General features: G+C 43.0%; 1 protein-coding gene across 9 annotated transcripts in view; it reads right to left on the bottom strand.

Moving 5' to 3' along the window:
- Positions 1-19,633, bottom strand: part of MTMR3 (myotubularin related protein 3) — a 158,689-nt gene that overhangs the window by 49,224 nt on the left and 89,832 nt on the right. For 8 of the 9 annotated variants that reach the window (XM_062182649.1, XM_062182651.1, XM_062182645.1 and 5 more), the window contains exons 3-5: positions 13,168-13,249; positions 2,244-2,333; positions 1,730-1,846 (exon numbers count right to left, since the gene is read on the bottom strand). In XM_062182649.1, coding sequence (XP_062038633.1) covers positions 1,730-1,846; positions 2,244-2,333; positions 13,168-13,170 — 210 coding nt within the window. In that variant the 5' untranslated portion in view covers positions 13,171-13,249. Of the gene's footprint in view, positions 1-1,729; positions 1,847-2,243; positions 2,334-13,167; positions 13,250-14,105; positions 14,289-19,633 lie in introns of all 9 variants that reach the window. The other variant, XM_062182646.1, reaches the window with a different exon arrangement.

Raw genomic sequence — 19,633 nt, 5'->3', positions numbered from 1 at the left:
ATAGTCACTGAACTAGCTGGCCATAAGCCAGTAAGCTAATATACAGAGAATATGGGGAAATGCAATGGTATGCAACTGCACCATTCCCACGTGCAATTACAATGTCACTATGCTATCCACGTAAATAACGCAAGGACACAAAATTGGGTAGTTCTGCTCATCATTGCCATTCCTACTTCCCCAGTAGGTGAAGGGGAATTTTGGTTGCTTGGATTTTGTTGTTGTTTTGTTTTGTTTTTTGTTTTTTTTGATAGGCAGAGTGGACAGTGAGAGAGAGAGACAGAGAGAACGGTCTTCCTTTGCCATTGGTTCACCCTCCAATGGCCGCCGCGGTAGGCGCGCTGCGGCCAGCGCACCGCGCTGATCCGATGGCAGGAGCCAGGTGCTTCTCCTGGTCTCCCATGGGGTGCAGGGCCCAAGCACTTGGGCCATCCTCCACTGCACTCCCTGGCCACAGCAGAGAGCTGGCCTGGAAGAGGGGCAACCGGGACAGGATCGGTGCCCCGACCAGGCCTAGAACCCGGTGTGCCGGCGCCGCAAGGCGGAGGATTAGCCTAGTGAGCCGCGGCGCCGGCCTATTGCTGGGATTTTGTAACAGTTTCCAACCTAACCTCTTACTGTCATGTCCACACAAATCAAAATGAAGCCTTCTAAATACAATGCCTTAATGTAGGAAAAAACACCAGTGCCTTCTCCCTGGATGAATCTGATGCATCTATTTAGCTAACAGACAGAAAACTAGCTATAATCATAGCCCAAATCTAGGAGTCAGAAGTAGTTCAGGCCAAACTGGCACCTTGATATAAACACTCAAATACATGAAATAATAAGTAATAAATAAGTGCCAACTACAAAGGAAATGGCAGCCACATACTCTTCATAAATGAAGGAATGTCACTGATAAGTTTTGGACCAATTAATAAAATGAATGAAAGTGATAAATTTCAAAAAACTCCAAAATGAGCCCCAAAACACACAATCTAAATGAAGGCGCAGTCGTGAGCTCTTTTAAGGTGTCATAAACACATCTCTGTGCTAGAAATAGAGTGCAGAAAGCACAATAAAGGCCAATGAAGAAGGACAAAGTCAAAGGACATGAAATTCTGGGCCTCTGTGGGTTTCACTTAAGACTACTAATAGTAGCAGTGCATTGAAAGAACCAGTTCACTAAGAAGACCCTCATCACCAGAAAGGGTAAATGCACTCTTGAGAACTGAGAGCCTTTTTTCTCTTCAATACTGTATAGCCCATTATGCAAATAAACATTATATTAAATCATTGAGGAGCCATTAGAGTGACTTCATCCTATAAAAACAGTCTACAGTAAGCTAAAACAAAAAAAAAACAAAAACAAAAAAACCACCTCGTCGTTTGACATTAAGGTCCAGGAAATTATCTCAACTACAGCAACTGGTTAAGTACTAACGACTGAGGAATCGCAGGCTCTTTAGCCTCTCTACCTTTATAAAGATTAACTCTAGCGCCTTACCTAGTGCAAATCGTTCACTGTTAACAAAGGACACCTCCACGAAAACGACATGCATCACTTTCAATCAAGCACGTGAACTGCCTGCTTGCAACCTCCTGTCCCGAACGCTAAACACACAGGAGAGCAGAGCGCACATTCCCACACTCTATCCTAGCTGCCTCTCCTCTGTTGGGAAATTATTAACAGGTTTTTCAAATTTCTCCACCTACGGTAGAGGGAGAACAGTTGGTAATCACTTACATTAACAAGAGACTCCTTGAACTTGATGTGAAGTCTATAATTAGAAAGGGCAATAATGGCATCCTCGGCACGGCCCACGTACTCTGTGCTCTCTCCATGAAGTTCAAGGAAAGGAACCTTCAAAATGAAAGAAGAAATCCTTCAGAGTTCTGAAGCAGAAAAGCCGTCCTCAAACACAGGTGAGGTGAATGGATAGGAAATTTTGTCATCCAAACTTAAACCACAGTACATAGTGGATAAGGAACCTAATCACCTACTGACATACAGCTCGCTACTTAGATTCTAGACTGAAGGATTAACACAGAGAAGATCATATCAAAAAAGAACTTTTGGGAAATGAGTCTCATTAAAAAAAATTTAAGAAATAAGAGTTGTTTTCCAGTTCACATTTATCCATGTATGGTTTAGGGAAAACATAAACATTATGTTTGGCTTTACTGCAAGCCGTTAGCTCTGCTGTCTCATTACCATGATGCTAACTGCATCTCCTGCCATCAAAGAAGCCTGTAATTACCTGAAGATTATCATCCTCTCGGATCAGCTGCTTTCTGGGAAAGATCTGATTGGCCTGGATGCACTCAAGGCTGTGCCGAGTCTCTTCATCCTGGAGAAACACAAGGCCTCCACTTAATCTCAAAGCTTCCAGTCATCCGTATTTGTTTTCTCTGCTATGTCTAGTAGCATCATCACAGTAACAGTACAGGCAGAAAAGTTTGAGGGAAAAATATTCATCCCAAAGAAGTGTCCCATCCACTATGGCCTCTAGTGTGAGAACACATTGATTTACAAAAATTTCAAAGAAGTTAGAACATTTCTATTAAGCATTAATAGGTTGTTAGTATATTACTCATAAGAGAAATTTATATAGTGCTTTATGTGTTTTCAACTTATAATCTAAAATTCTTACTTTTGAAAGATATATACTGAACTATTTAAGAATAAAATGTGGGATGGCCGGCGCCGTGGCTCACTAGGCTAATCCTCTGCCTGCAGTGCCGGCACCCCAAGTTCTAGTCCCGGTTGGGGCGCCGGATTCTGTCCCAGTGGCTCCTCTTCCAGTCCAGCTCTCTGCTGTGGCCTGGGAGTGCAGTGCAGGATGGCCCAGATCCTTGGGCCCCGCACCCGCATGGGAGACCAGGAGAAGCACCTGGCTCCTGGCTTTGGATCAGCACGGTACGCCGGCTGTAGCACCAGTTGTAGCGGCCATTTGGGAGGTTAACCAATGGAAGGAAGGCCTTTCTCTCTGTCTCTAACTCTGTCAAAAAAAACAAATAAAATAAAAAAAAAGAATAAAATGTGGGGTCTGGCACTGTGGCTCAGCAGGTTAAAGCCACAGCCTGCACCACTGGCATCCCATATGGGCACCAGTTCAAGAACTGGCTGCTCCACTTCCGATCCAGCTCCCGGCTAATGAGTCTAGAAAAGCAGTGGAGGATGGCTCAAGTCCTTGGGCCCCTGCCATCCAAGTGGGAGACCCATAAGAAGCTCGTGGCTCCTGGCTTTGGCCTGGCCCAGCCCTGGTCATTATGACCATTTGGGGAGTGAACCAGAGGATGGAAGACCTCTCTCTCCCTTTATCTCTTTAACTTTGCCTCTCAAATAAATAAATTTTTTAAAAAATGAAATGCAACATTTCGAATTATTTTAACAAAATAAGAATAGGAAGAAGGAAGTGAGGGGGTATAAAATGACAACAGGATTGTCCACAAATTGATAATTGGTAAGTAGAGAGTTAAGTGGTAGTTCACTGTACTACTGTACTGTATTTCCTTTGGTTTTACATGAAATGTCCATAGTAAAAACTCCAAAAAGATTTTTAAGAAAAAAGTCAGCTTCAGAACTGAATTTAAGTTGAAAATACATGTGAATCATTATCCCTAATTTTCTCTGCCCAATATTACCAAACAGATTTCTATTGATGTAATTCAAAAGAAAAAGCAAAAAAATGAAAAAACTCTCATCTAAATGGCACTTGAATGAAACTAATCATAGTTTGCATAAAAAGTAATATTTTTAGATTATTCTTTATGATATAGAAGACATGAGAGAAATGCAAAGTCCAACTATAAATTATGATGGCATCTGTTTACACAGTAATTTTTCAAAGACCAAAAGCTCTATCACATTCAACTGATGGAACTAATAATTACAGCTACTAATTACTGAATACATCTGTACGTGCCACTTACAATTCTAACAATTCTGTAACTTCTCAAAGGAGAAAAATTCTACCTATAAATAATACTTAAGCAATCATAATCACAAGTTAGTCATATTCTATCAGTGTGATTCTCAAGATGAAGTCCACAGAATCTGAGATCCTTAGAGAGGCCCTCTGAGGTCAAAACCACCTTCAAAGTAGTACTAAGGAGTAGGTGTTGTGGCACAGCAGGTTAAGTCACCACTTGGGGTGTCCATGTCACATAATGCAGTGCCGGGCATTGAGTCCTGCTTTTGCTTCCTACTCAGCTCCCTGCAAATGAGCCTGAGGGGTAGCAAGTGATAGCCCCAGGACTGGGATTCCTGCCATTCAGGATGAAGACCAGGTGGAGTTCCAGCCTCCAAGCTTCAGCCTGGTCCAGCCCTGACTGGTAAGGGCATTGGGACAATCAACCAGGAAATGCAAGACCTCAGTATCTTTGGAACAAAAACATTTTTAATTAAAGAAAGTATTAAGACATTTATTTGCCTCTTCTTCACTGAACTGATACTTGTACTAACAGTGAAGAACTGGTGGGTAAAACTGCTAGTACCTTAGCACAGAGTGGTGGCATTAGTGTCACTTTGACCTAAAGCAGAGGAAAGAAGTTGTAAATTTTGCTAAAACTCAGTTCCTAAAGAAAAGTGGCCTCTTTTTGAGGGTTAACACATAAAACACCTCTGCTGAATCCTGAACGCTTGTCTAAGGTAAAGCATCTGAACAACTGTTTGTTAGAAGCTGAACTAGCCACTTTTCCCAGGAAATATCATTTTTAACTGAAAAAAACAACTGATAGACAAACTACAGAAACAGACTTGGGCATTTGGCAAATCTTTCCTCCAAATGAAACTATTAGTTGCCAATGATAGTTTTTATACAAAAGTAAGAATTTTGAAAAATCTGTCATCTGTTATAAATTTGACAGCTTCTCATTACTTAGGTTTTATAAGTGGTGATACTATTAAACACCATTTTTAAAATACTATATAATGTACTATGTCAACATCTGAAAGATCTGCAGCACGCAACGAACCCCTTATTTTCCTAATGATTAATGTATGATATTAAAAAATAATGCATGGGGGCTGCCCCGCCTGCAGTGTCGGCATCCCATATGGGTGCCAGTTCGAGTCCCCGCTGCTCCACTTTTGATCCAGCTCTCTGCTATGGCCTCGAAAAGCAGTGGAAAATGCCCCAAGTCCTTGGGTCTCTGCACCCACACGGGAGACCCAGAAGAAGCTCCTGGCTCCTGATCAGCCCAGCCACCTGGGGAGTGAACCAGCGATGGAAGACCTCTCTCTCTGCGCCTCTGCCTCTCTCTTTCAAGTAAATAGATAAAATCTTTAAAAAAAAAATAATCATTCGAAGTCCAAGAGAAACTAATGGTTTTAATGTAACAGACTACAACAAGTTCATTGATATGCTGCCAATTCCACACTGCAACCAACCTTTAAGGAACTGCTGCTTGTCAAGTTTTGGCACAGTAAAGAAAAATACACAACATTATCTGGAAAAACTACTAAAACATCCTTCCATTTTTTAACTATGTATCTGTGTGAGGCTGGATTTTCTTCATGTACTTTAAGCAAAACGATGTATTATTACAGTTTGAATGCAGGTGTAAATGAGAATCCAGCTGTTCTCTGGAGCCAAGTATTAAAGAAAGCTGAAAAATGTAAAACAATATCACATTTACACTATTTTGGAATACTTATTTTTATCAGAAATGTTATTTATGTTACCATGTGATTGTTTTGTTATTTTTAAATTAATTCATGAGCATTTCAAAGATTTTAAATTTTAGTTTGTTTTTTTTTTAATTATCAGCATTTACTTTTTTTTTTTTTTTTGACAGGCAGAATTAGACAGTGAGAGAGAGACAGAGAGAAAGGTCTTCCTTCCATTGGTTAACCCCCTAAATGGCCACTATGGCCAGCGCGCTGCACCGATCCGAAGCCAAGAGCCAGGTGCTTCCTCCTGGTCTCCCATGAGGGTGCAGGGCCCAAGCACTTGGGCCATCTTCCACTGCCTTCCAGGGCCACAGCAGAGAGCTGGACTGGAAGAGGGGCAACCGGGACAGAACTAGAGCCCCAACCGGGACCAGAACCTGGGGTGCCGGCGCTGCAGGCAGAGGATTAGCCAAGTGAGCAGCAGCACTGGCCAAATTTTAGTTTTCAATCTGGTAAATACAGTCAGAACTCAAACTTTTTTTTTTTTTAATTTGATTTTTTTTTTAATTGAAAGAGTATACAGAGAGAGAGGGAGAGACAGAGAGAGAGACTGATCTTCTATCCACTAGCTCACTACCCAAATGGCCACAACGGCCAGGGCTGGGCCAGACCAATGCCAGGAGCGTCTTCCGGGTCTCCCCTGTGGGTGCAGGGGCCCAACCACTTGGCCAATCTCTGCTGCTTCCCCAGGCACAGTAGCAAGGAGCTGAATCACAAGTAGAGCAGGCAGGACAGGTGGCAGCTTTATCCATTATGCCACAACACCACCCCTACCCTATACAAACCTTCTTGAGAGTCCTCATTATCTTAAGAGAGACCCTAAAAGAGTTACATAACTCCTGCTCTCTCTAACAGTAATAAATCCCAATTAAAACACTGTTTCATTTGAAAAGCCAGGCTTTCCCTAAAACTATTCTGCTAGTACTAATCTATGACAGGAAAAGCAATACAGCTACACCCTACCTACTACCTACAAATCCAACATTTCTGCTACTAAAGGACTGGGCTCAGCCCAGCCCTTCCCCAGGGTCATTGTATCCTTGTTATAAGCCTTCTAAAAGTTTAATTTAAAAATTAGAAATAAAGAAATTATAAAAATAAAACTTGTAACTTTTAAATGGTTCATGAAATGTTATCAAAAAATAGAAAATTCAACCATTAAATGCAGATTTTAATATTAAATTTGAGAACCAGTCATATGCTTGTGTCACTTCCCTAGGTTCCTAAGTAGTCAACATTACTATTAAATATAGCTTATAGTCAAATAATTTTAAAAGTAAAATTATAAAAAAAAACTTGTCAATTTCTTTTTTTTTTTTTTTAAGAGTTATTTATTTGAAAGAGTTACAGAGAGAGGTAGAGCCAGAATGAGAGAGGTCTTCCATTCCTCTGGTTCACTCCCCAAATGACCACAATGGCCAGAGCTGAGCTGATCTGAAGCCAGGAACCAGGAGCTTCTTCCAGGTCTCTCATGCGGGTACAGGGGCCCAAGGACTTGGGCCATCTTCTACTGCTTTTCCAGACCACAGCAAAGAGCCGGATCAGAAGAGGAGCAGCCGGGACTCGAACTGGCACCCATAAGGGATGCCAGCACTGCAGACCGGGGCTTTAACCCACTGCACCACAGTGCCGGCCCCTAAATTCTTACATAGCACAGAGAAAGGTTAATGAAGTTGGCACAGTTTAGTAAGGCTGACATGATGGAATGTAACTACCTAGGGTGCACAAAGTTCTATAAATGGCTACATACCAACAAACACCAAAATAACTCTTACAGAAAAGCTTTGTGTCGGTGTGTACCATTTTATCCCTTTCCACCCACTTCCTCTGTGGTCAATGAATGGGTGCACAAATACAAGGCAGAGTCACTACTGCTAGCCTTAAAAAAACAAAACAAAAAACAGGGTAGGCATTGTGGCATAGTGTGTTAAGCTGCTGCCTGCAACACTGGCATCCCATTATGGGCACCAGTTCAAACCATTTGCTTCAACTTTCAATCCAGAACCCTGCTAATGCACCTGGGAAAACAGCAGAAGATGGTCCAAGTCCTTGGGTCCCTGCCCCCACGGGGGAGACACGGAAGAAGCTCGCAGCTCCTGGCTGCAGCCTGGCCCAGCCTCAGCAACTGTGGCCATTTGGGGAATGAACAAGCGGATGGAAGATCTCTGTCTCTTTCTCTCTGTATCTCTGCCTTTCAAATAAATAAATCTTTTAAAAACAACAGAAATGGATACTTCAGTAAAATGATTTTAAAGAGGCCATAAAAGCATAGGTCTCATACATGTAAGTGTTCAAAAGCTGGTTACTATGATGCAGGAGGGCATGTTTAAAGCCCTCCCCCACCTCATATTTCACAGCATTTTCTGCCTACCTCCTATTGGTTTGTGAGAAAAATCCTCTTAAATTCATGGTTCTCCACATTTCTTTGATTCTCTGTAAGTATAAATACTCAGTGTTCTTCAGGTCACAGCTTGCCTTTGAGAATGACAATAGGATTGGTTGGATATATTTTTTTAAGTTTACTGATTCATTTTTAAGGCAGAATTAGAGAACTGGGGAGACAGAGATATCTTCCATCTGCTGGTTCACTCTCCAAATGGCTGCAATGGCTGGGATTAACCTCTGCCACAGTGCTGGCACCCCCCCAATTATTTCTTAAAGTGAGTCTGATCTAGTTTTCTGCTGGCTTTTAAACATCACAGGACTGAAATAACACAGCAGGCTTTAAAAAACAGAAGAGCTGGGGCCAGCACTGTGGCATAGCAGGTAAAACCACCACCTCATCACCAGCATCCCATACGGCACCGTTTCATGTCCCAGTTGTTTCATGTCCAATCCAGCTCCCTGCTAATGGTCTGGGAAAAGCAGCAGAATATGGCCCAAGTGCTTGGGCTCCTGCCAACCACGTGAGAGACCTGGATGAAGCTCCTAGCTCCTGCCTGGTGCTGCCTTGGCTGTTGCCATCACTTGTGGCTTGAACCAGCAGATGGAAGATATCTCTCTGCTTCTCCTTCTAACTCTATCAAATAAATAAATCTTTAAGAGAGAGAGGCTGGCACCGTGGCTCACTTGGCTAATTCTCCGCCTGCGGCGCTGGCACCCTGGGTTCTAGTCCCAGTTGGGATGCTGGGTACTAGTCCCGGTTGCTCCTCTTCCAGTCCAGCTCTCTGCTGTGGCCCGGGAGGGCAGTGGAGGATGGCCCAAGTGCTTGGGTCCCTACACCCGCATGGGAGACCGGGAGGAAGTACCCGGCTCCTGGCTCCAGATCAGCGCAACGCACAGCCATTAGGGGAGTGAACCAACGGAAGGAAGACCTCTCTCTCTGTCTATAACTCTCTCCCTGTCTCTCTCACTGGCAAAGAGAGAGGGAGAGGGAGAGGGAGAGGGAAAGAGAGAGAGAGAGAGAGAGAGAGAGAGACCCCTTTATTTATTCCTTCTTGCTAGCACACTCACTTGGGAACTAATTCAGACCAATGTGTATAAACCAAAGTAACTAGTGAAAACAAAAGTGGAATGAATGATTTTCAACATAAGAGAACTGACAATTGGGCCAGCAAGACAAGAGAAACAAGTATGTCATAACAAATCTTTTTAAAAGACATTGTCTCAGTTCTCAGTATACGTAAGGCTCCACAAGTTTCTTCTTCTTCTGCATGAAAAAGCATTTAATCCCAAAGGACTTAGAAGGAGCATCTAGGCACTGCCTTTCTAGAAGAACAGTGACTAAAACATCATTACTTGGCCGAGGAGTTGAATTTGGCGTCTGAATAACTGCCTAAATGTATTAAAGTTTCTGTGAGTTTCACGGGTTAAAAAGAGACCAAACTTGAGATAGCTGATAAGGTGGTGACCTGGGAAGTGTTGGTCTGCTAAGAGTCTCCAAAATAAATTTCTCCTAGGCTATAAACAGTAATTTATTAGTATTAGAGAATACATTCTTCCACATGGCTGACTTCCTGGAATTACCAAGGAATGTCAGGCATTGTGGAATCTGCCATAAAGTCAGTAGGGTCGCCTCCAAAATCCTGAAAAGAGATCGGTCACCTCGGACCCAAACTAGTTTCTGCTCTAATCTAAACTACGCATGTAAAGAGAAGTTTTTAAGTAAATTACTTGGGAGAGAAGTCAACCTAACAGATAAAAATACATTTCCCTTGAAATAATGCTTGAAATTTGTTTCACATTAATACAAAGTGATGGTGATGGTGGAGAGGGAGAATCAAATGAAGCACAGCAGCTATGCACTGATGGCTACTGCACCCGATTGATGCCACTGGAGATTTCTTTGTACCCTTCGCTTTGCATGGGCGTGAGAGCTCACACAATAAAACAAAAAAAAACGTATTTTACTAATGTTAAACTGTCAACGAGGGACTCCAATCTCACTTAAGAACTTTTAAGAGTAGAAGAGATAGGGCCAGCTCTGTGGCGCAGCAGGTTAAAGCCTCAGCCTGCAGTGCCAGCATCCCTTATGGGCACGGGTTCCAGCCCTAGCTGCTCCATTTCCGATCCAGCTCCCTGCTGATGGGCCTGGGAAGGCAGCAGAGGATGAACCAAGTCCTTAGACCTTTGCACCCAGGTGGGAGACTGGGAGGAAGCTCCTGGCTTCAGCCTGGCCCAGCCCCAGTCATTGCAGCCATTTGGGGAGTGAACCAGCAGATGGAAAATCTCTCTCTCTCTGTCTCTATCTACCATTCTCTGTAACTCTACCTTTCAAATACATAAAATAAAATCTTTAAAAAACAAACACAAAAAAAGAGTGAAAGAGTCAAGATAGGATGTCACATGAGTACAGAGGCATATATTAAAAAAGAAAAGAAAAGAAAAACTTCAATGCTCCTGAATTCTCCACACAAAAACTCAGGTTTAAGGGCATACAATCCAAAGGCTAAACACAGCATAAATCAATGGTTCAACAACTTGCAAGACATTACACAATTGTAAATTACTAGAAATCCAATGAGTCAATATAGAAAATGTTTAATTAATTTAGTAAAATAAGCAAAATAGAAATGTTATTCTAACTACATAAAAAATACACATACAGTATAGATACCATGGTTTCAAGTATAGCATTGTAAATGAGAATTTACATTTATACCATTATACCACTTATAATGCAGCTCTTGGGAAAGAAACAGGATGCATGGCCATGCTGTCCCTCAGCTACTGCGTGGAGAAGCGTCCCTGAGCACGGCCACAGCACAGGGACAGGGAGGAACCAGGACTGTGTGCAGGGCCCCGGAGACCGCAGCAACACCAGGAAGCAGGCCACAGTGCTGCTGGCTGAGGGCACACGATGAGAGACAGACGCTGGCACCTATGTTCTGTAAATACTATGCAAATACTTTTTCAATTCATTGAAGATTATATGGAAAAACCGGTAAGATAAAATATTTCCTAGAGAAACAATAGCAAGAGTTCATTAACGTGGGATAAATCAGAAAGTTGTAATGTCCACAAACTAAGAAAAAATTGGCCCTTTTGGCACTTAAGTTTCCCCTCTTTTTAATATGACATTTCTGCACAACTAGTTTTGTTTTGCTTTTAATTTTGAAAATGCATTTTCTACATATGTCCCTAATGAAGCTTGAAATTAACATGGCCTTTTCAATTCCTTCTTTGTGCATTAGCACGAAACAGAGTTTGGATGTAGGAACATCACAAGGTAGAAGCAGGACAATATTATAGAAAACTACTTTTCTTCAGTCTTGAAGCACTGTTCACATGTTCTCAAGACTGATGAAAACCTAACTGGCCCAGCGCTACATCTTCTCTGCCTAGATGGGCTCAAAATGGCCAACAAGTCAATGTAATGTCCATTATATGCTCTTTTTGGTCAAAAAGGTGGGCATTGAGTGTGCAGAGCTGCTCCACCTGCTGTGGGATCAAAATAATGCTGTAAAGAGACATAAAGCTGGGAATTGCTCTATCCACAAAGTTAAATTTATTAAAAATATGTGCTTGCATTAATTAGTTCACTTAACCATTCCACAAGATAGACACATTTCAAAACATCACACTGTACACAATATATGCATTTTTGTCAACTTAAAAATTTCTTTATTACAAAGAATATGTAATGAATATCTCACAATTCTCCTATACACACCAAACTAATAACTACAGAGAAGCGTTTTTACTACATGGCATTTCCTAGACAAGGAATGAATAAAAATACCTGGAGTCTAAGAACCGTGTTTTAGTTTTGATTCCATTTACTAACTGACTTAAAATGAAAGACTAGGAGCCAGTGCTGTGGCATAGCAGGTGAAGCCTCTGCCTGCAGTGCCTGCATCCCATATGGGTGCTGGTTCTAGTCCCAGCTGCTCCACTTCCCATCCAGCTCTCTGCTGTGGCCTGGGAAAGCAGTAGAAGATGGCCCAAGTCTTTGGGCCCCTGCACCTGTGTGGGAGACCCAGAAGAAGCTCGTGGCTCCTGGCTTGGGATCGGCTCAGCTCCAGCTGTTTGGGGAGTGAACCAGTGGATGGAAGACCTCTCTTTTCCTCTTTCTCTGCCTCTCTGTAACTCTGTCTTTCAAATAAATGAATATAAACCTAAAAGAAAAAAACAGAAAGACTATCTAGTTCAGACTGTTAAAGTTAGCAGAAATGAAATTGTGCTATATAATGTAGTACTCTATAATTATTTCTGCTAGATAAACAATCAAAGAAAGGAGACAAGAAGAGAGTTCTGGGGAAAGAAAACATGAAGGCTGAGAGTTCTGGGGAAAGGAAACATGAAGGTGGCGCTGAGGAGCAGTGGGTTAAAGCCCCAACCTGCTGCACCGGCATCCTAGATGGGCGCCGGCTATTCCACTTCCAATCCAGCTCCCTGCTAATGTGCCTGGGAAAGCAGCAAATGATAGCCCAAGTGCTTGGGTCCCTACACCCAGGTGGGAGACCTGGAAGAAGGTCCTGGCTCCTGGCTTCAAATCAGCTCAATTCCAGCCACTGCAGCCATTTTAGGGAGTAAACCAGTGGATGGAAGATCTCGCTCTCCCCCTCCCTCCCTCTCTGTGACTCTGTATTTCAAATAAGTAAAATAAATCATTAAAAAAGAAATTTTTTGCCGGCGCCCTGGCTCACTAGGCTAATCCTCCGCCTTGCGGCGCCGGCACACCAGGTTCTAGTCCTGGTCGGGGCACCGATCCTGTCCCAGTTGCCCAGTTGCCCCTCTTCCAGGCCAGCTCTCTGCTGTGGCCAGGGAGTGCAGTGGAGGATGGCCCAAGTCCTTGGGCCCTGCACCCCATGGGAGACCAGGAGAAGCACCTGGCTCCTGCCATCGGATCAGCGCGGTGCGCCGGCCTCAGCGCGCCTACCGCGGCGGCCACTGGAGGGTGAACCAACGGTAAAGGAAGACCTTTCTCTCTGTCTCTCTCACTGTCCACTCTGCCTGTCCAAAAAAAAAAAAAATTTAACAAACCAGAAATAATTGTGGATTTATTACTGTTTATTTAATTGTCAAGATACAGTTCCATTCCAATTTCCTCTCTTTGTTGTGCTTACCATGACAGGAGGCCCAGACCAGGAGAGATCCCCGTTCCTTCTTCAATGTCTGACAAGTCTCTTCTGTCCCTTATGCTGAAGTCTTAAAAAGAAAAAGAGGAAAAAAAGGCAAAAAATAAGAGATTTTTCCTTACCTGGCATACCCTAACTAGAGGATATTGCATATGTATGACTCTAAAAACTGACCACAGTAAAGGCACAGTTCAATTACCACCAGCCAGTTCCTACTAGTAATCTTCCAGATTCTCTAATACCTTTGTAACAATGCTCCTGGTCTTAACCTAACTCTGCAAAAAAGCAGCAAAGACTAAGGGTCCTATACTGGTAACACCAAAAACTCTGTCAACTTTGGATGAAAGTTCTTGCCATTTTTCAGGATGTTTCTGTGGCTATCCTTAAACTCAAGAGATTTTCCTGTCTGAGAAGCAAACTGTGTCAGTAAGCAAAATGTGTAAAAACTGTCTTAATACCCCAACAGTCTAGGCTCACTTGAGAACTTAAACACTGTGCTAATACCTTTAACTGCTTATTTTTATTTTATTTGAAAGGCAGAAAGAGATCGAGATTTTCCTTCTGCTGGTTTACTGCCCAAATGCCCTCAAGAGAAAGGAATAGGCCAGGCTGAAACCAGGAGCCCAGAACCCAATCTGGGTCTCCCACAAGGGTGGCAGAAACCCAAGCCCTTTAGTCATGACTCGAAGCCTCCCAGGATGCACATTAGCAGGCACCTGGATAGGAAGAACAGTCAAGGCTCCAACCAGTTACTCTGACAATGGGCTGCAGATGACCCAACACTGACAACCACTGTGCCAAATTCTCCCTTCTCACTGTTTTGGCCTTTCAAAGAACAAAGGAAGAAAGGGAAGGGTACCCAACTTTAATTTAAAGAAAAAAAGTACCCAATTTGAAATACAAAGATAGGCTATGGAGAGTATTACCTTCTTCAGTAACTTGCTTTTCTCTGAATCAATCAGTATCTTGAAAGCCAACATCTGTGGTCTGGTAAACTGTTCACAGAGGGTACTTTAGGGTCCCTGAGTTTCAGCAGTCAGAAGTTCGTTAGGAGCAGTGGTGAGTGACAGACGACATCAGAGTAGCAGGAGCTAGAGTCTTGGAACCATCTGGGATGGGGTGAGGAGAGTTGCAAGCAGAAGAGTGATGAGACAACTTAAAGGATCACTCTGGCTGTGAGGCAGAGGACAGAGGAGACCACTGAGGGTGGGTGAGGGGCAAAGTTTACCAGTGCAGGCTACTGCAATAATCCAGGCAAGAGACATTACAGTGCTTACAGAGTCTATGAATTTGCAGCTGGGACACTGTCAGATTTTGCATGTACTTTGAAAGCATTATTACCAAGATGTGAGCTGATAAACCATTATGAGAGAGATACAGGTGAAGCTTTTTGCTTCAGTGACTAGAAGCAAGGATTTTTCCACTTACTGATGAGGAACATCCATATGAAAGATGGGTTCCCCACCCCATACAGAGAAAGCATAAAGGAAGATGGAAATCAGAAGTTCTGTTTGAGATATACCATGTTTGAGATGCCTATCAGACATCCAATTAAAGAAGCAGAAATAAGCACTAATAAAACCAGCCTGGACATCAGGAAGTTGGAAGCTACCAACCTTTTTTCCCCCCAAAGATTTAATTATTCATTTGAAAGGCAGAGTGTGTATGTGAGTGAGTGAGTGAGTGAGTGAGAGAGAGAGGGAGAGAGAGAGATCTTCCATCCACTCCCCAAATAGCTGCAACAGCCAGGGCTGGGTCAGGCCAAAGCCAGAAACCCAAACTCTATCTGGGTCTCCTATATGAGTGGCCGGGGCCCAAGCACTTGGACCATTTTCTGCTGCTTCCCCAGGTGCATTAGCAGGAAACTGGATTGGAAGTGAAGCAGCCAGGACTCGAAACAGCATTCATATGGGATGCCAGCATCACAGGCAGTGGCTTACCGGCTGTATAAAGTACAGATTATATTCTATACACAAAAGGAAACCACTGACAGGTTTTAAATAGCAGAGTGACAGGATTCGGATCTTCATATCATTCTGGCCTGTGGTGTGGTGATGAATGCATTAGTACAGGGAAAGAATAAAATCAGAAGGCAAATATAGGAAGATGTGGTGACAGTACAAACAGAAGAAGAGCATTAGGAAGGATACTCAGCAGGGAGTCCTCCAAGATGGTGGAATAGGGAGGGCGCGCACTGATAGTCCGGGAAAAAATAGTTTAATAAAAGTGGAGATACTGTAGTTTTAGCTCAGAGCTATGGAAAAAACTGCAGAGGAAACTTTCAGAACAAGTGGGACACAGTGGACCTACATGGTGGGCATGGGCACCCACGGCTCAGGACCCCAGCCACTGAGTCTACGCACCAGCACTGGAAAGGGAGGTGAGGCAAATCCTCAGTAGCCCGAGATACTGGCGGGAAAGCGGCAGGAACAGCCTAGAGGGAACAAGGCTTGAAGCCTTGTGGGGGAAAAGTTCACCAGGCTAACTGGAGGAAAGAAAAAAATAATAATAAAAGGGACCGGTATAGACACGATTCTCTCTCCACTCACCTTACAAAGGCGAGCAAGACAAAGAGCAGGTGCCATTTTGGACATACATAAAAGCTGCGCCACCTCAGGGCTGCACCCGCCCTCAGCCAAACAGAAAAACCTGACACTGGTGGGGAGAAATAACAGGAGGTTAAGACATAGTGAATATGTGGAGCTTATGAACTGAGACTGTGGAAAAAAAAAACTGAGGGTGTGTGAGAGAACTCACGGAGTGCCCGAGACGTGAGTACTGAGTACTCAGTGGGAGACACCACAAACTTGGTAACCTTGGCAACCCGGTGGGATATTGCAGGGGAATCTGAGCTTACACTGAGGACAGCACAGATCCTTTGTGTGGTCCCTGGGACACAGCAGACGAATATTATACCCACAGGGGCCAGCACTCAGACACTGACCGCCTTCAAGTAGAATAGCTCAGCTGTGTGGAATTACTTCCCTTCTGAATAAAAAGAGAGAAAGATTTAGCATGCTAAACCTGGGTGTGTCACCTTTGGCATATCCTTAACCCTGAAGAACTGAACAGAGCTCTCTAGCCACACCCATCACAAGCCTCTAAAGATCCACCAAAAGCAGACAGTCCACTTAATCTAGAGTCATAGTATAATGAGAAAAGCCACCACAGTGAGGAAAAAAAGAAGAAACCAAACAAAAAGTATCTCCACAATGCCAAGCAACAAATGCAGAAACCAAGGAAACAAGAACAAGGAAGACATTATGATGCCCCCAAATGAACATGACACTCCAATTCAAGATTATGAAGATGATGAGATAGAAGAAATGCAAGATAAGGATTTCAAAAAATTTATGATATTAACATTTAGAAGTTCTCAAAAACAAATTCTTGAACTACAGAAATCCTTACTGGACAGGATAGAAAATCTCTCATGAAAATGAAATCTTAAGGAGGAATCAAAATGAAATGAAGAATCTAGAAGAACATGAAATTGTGACATTGAAGAGAAATCAAAATGAAATGAAGAATTCAATAGATCAAATGACAAACACATTTGAGAGCCTTAAAAACAGAATCAGTAAAGCAGAAGAGAGAATATCAGACTTAGAAGACAGAGCACAGGAAAATATACAGTCAAACCAAAGGAAAGAGGAGGAAATTAGTAATCTAAAAAATATTGTTGGGAGGCTGGCGCCATGGCTCACTAGGCTAATCCTCCGCCTGCAGCGCCAGCACACAGGGTTCTAGTCCCGGTTGCTCCTCTTCCAGTCCAGCTCTCTGCAGAGGAAAGCCTGGGAGGGCAGTGGAGGATGGCTCAAGTGCTTGGGCCCTGCACCTGCATGGAAGACCAGGAGGAAGCACCTGTCTCCTGGCTTTGGATCAGCGCAGCACACTGGCCATAACAGCCATTTAGGGGGTGAACCAATAGAAGGAAGACCTTTCTGTCTCTCTGTCCAACTCTGCCTGTCAAAAAATAAAAATTAAAAAAATATATATATTGTTGGGAATTTACAGGATACTATTTAAAAAAACCAACATTTGGGTTCTAGGAGCTCCTGAAGGCATGGAGAGAGAGAAAGGATTAGAAGGCCTTTTTAGTGAGATACTAGCAGAGAACTTCCCGGGTTTGGAGAAGGACAGAGGCATCCAAGTACAGGCTCATAGAACCCCTAATAAACATGACCAAACGAAATCCTCACCACGACACGTTGTAATCAAACTCACCTCAGTGAAACATAAAGAAAATTTTCGAAAATGTGCAACAGAAAAACATCAGATTACTCTCAGAGGATCTCCAATTAGACTCACAGCAGACTTCTCATCAGAAACCCTACAGGCTAGGAGGGAATGGCAAGATACAGCCCAGGTATTAAGAAAGAAAAACTGCCAGCCCAGAATATTATATCCTGCAAAGCTCTCTTTTGTGAATAAAGGTGAAATAAAGACCTTTCATAGCAAACAGAAATTGAAAGAATTTTTCACCACTCGTCCAGTCCTGCAAAAGATGCTTAAAGATGACACAGAAACACGGACATCAATATGAAAGAAGGTAAAGGAAGAAAACCTCCCATTAAAAGATCACAGGAAGTTCTAAGCATATATTAGAAATATCTTTGGGAAAATGGCAGGGCAAAGTTACTACTTATCAATAGTCACACTGAACGTTAATGGCCTCAACTCTCCAGTTAAAAGACACAGACTGGCTGAATGGATTAAGGAACAAAATCCATCTATTTGCCGCTTACAAGAAACACATCTTTACAACAAAGGTGCACACAGACTGAAAGTAAAAGGTTGGAAAAAGATATTTCATGCCAACAGAAACTAAAAAAGAGCTGGCATACCCATCTTAATATCAGACAAATAAAACTAACATAAAAACTGTTAAGAGAGACAAAGAGGGGCAGTATTTAATGATTAAGGGATCAATTCAACAGGAAGATGTAACTATTATAAATGTATATGCACCTAATTATAGGGCACCAGTTTATTTAGAAGATATGTTAAGGGACTTAAAGGGAGACTTAGACTCCAATACAATAGTATTGGGGGACTTCAATACTCCACTTTCAGAAATAGACAGATCAACCAGACAGAAGATCAACAAGGAAACAGCAGATTTAATCGACACTAAACCCAAATGGATCTGTCATGCTTTACAGATTTATTCTAAAGTTAAAGATCAATGAACACATTATTATGGTGACTTAAATACTAAATACTACAAAGTCAAGTAGCAGGGGGCTGGTGCTGTGGCGTGGCAGGTCAAGCCACCACCTGCAGTGCCGGTATCCCATATGGGCACCGGTTCAAGATCCAGCTATTCCACTTCCGATCCAGCTCTCTGCTATAGCCTAGGGAAGCAGTAGAAGGTGTCCCAATTGTTTGGGCCCCTGAACCCATGTGGGAGACCCAGAAGAAGCTCCTGGCTCCTGGCTTTGAATCGGCACAGCTCCAGCTGTTGTGGCCATCTGGGGAATGAACCAGCAAATGGAACCCCAACATCTCTCTCTCTCTCTCTCTCTCTCTCTGTCTCTAACTCCATCTTTCAAATAAATAAAATAAATCTTTTAAAAAAATAAGTCAAATAGGATATCAGGATTCTATTTGCAGCCAGCGCCGCGGCTCAATAGGCTAATCCTCCGCCTGCGGTGCTGGCACCCCGGGTTCTAGTCCCGATCGGGGCGCCGGGTTCTGTCCCGGTTGCCCCTCTTCCAGGCCAGCTCTCTGCTGTGTCCTGGGAGGGCAGTGGAGGATGGCCCAAGTCCTTGGGTCCTGCACCCACATGGGAGACCAAGAGAAGCACCTGGCTCCTGCCTTTGGATCGGCGCGGTACACCAGCCGCAGCGTGCCAGCTGCGGCGGCCACTGGAGGGTGAACCAATGGCAAAGGAAGACCTTTCTCTCTGTCTGTCTCTCTCACTGTCCACTCTGCCTGTCAAAAAAAAAAAAAAAAAAGATTATATTTGCTTCTCTAAAAGGTCTAATTTGTCACACACACACACATACACGCACACACACACACGCACACTCCTACCCTGAGCCAAATGAAAGTTAACATTCTAAATATCAAGGTCAAATTTCTATTTCTGTAATAAATTGATGAGAATCTGACAGCAGAGACCCACAGGTTTCTCTCATCTCCATGATGGGACCTCTCAGCATCTTTACAAAAGGAAAGCATCTTTTACCATTCCTAATGAACATGGTATCTCATCTTTCAGGTGCCTGTTAAGGAGAAATTACTCAATTCCTTACTCAAAAACAAAACCTTAAACTTGTAAATAAGAATAACTCAGTCAAGTAAGATACTGAGCAACTTGGACTATAAGGACACAGATTACATTTAGTATACAATCCTTCAGTTTACAGAAAGAAAAACACAATTAACAAAATCCTAACAATCAATACCTACTAAAACCTCGGTCTTGTCAGAGCAAAAAGTCTAATCT

Source organism: Lepus europaeus, chromosome 23 (assembly GCF_033115175.1).
Source record: "Lepus europaeus isolate LE1 chromosome 23, mLepTim1.pri, whole genome shotgun sequence".
In the NCBI taxonomy this organism is placed as follows: Eukaryota; Metazoa; Chordata; class Mammalia; order Lagomorpha; family Leporidae; genus Lepus; species Lepus europaeus.
This window is presented reverse-complemented; position numbering and strand designations above follow the sequence as displayed.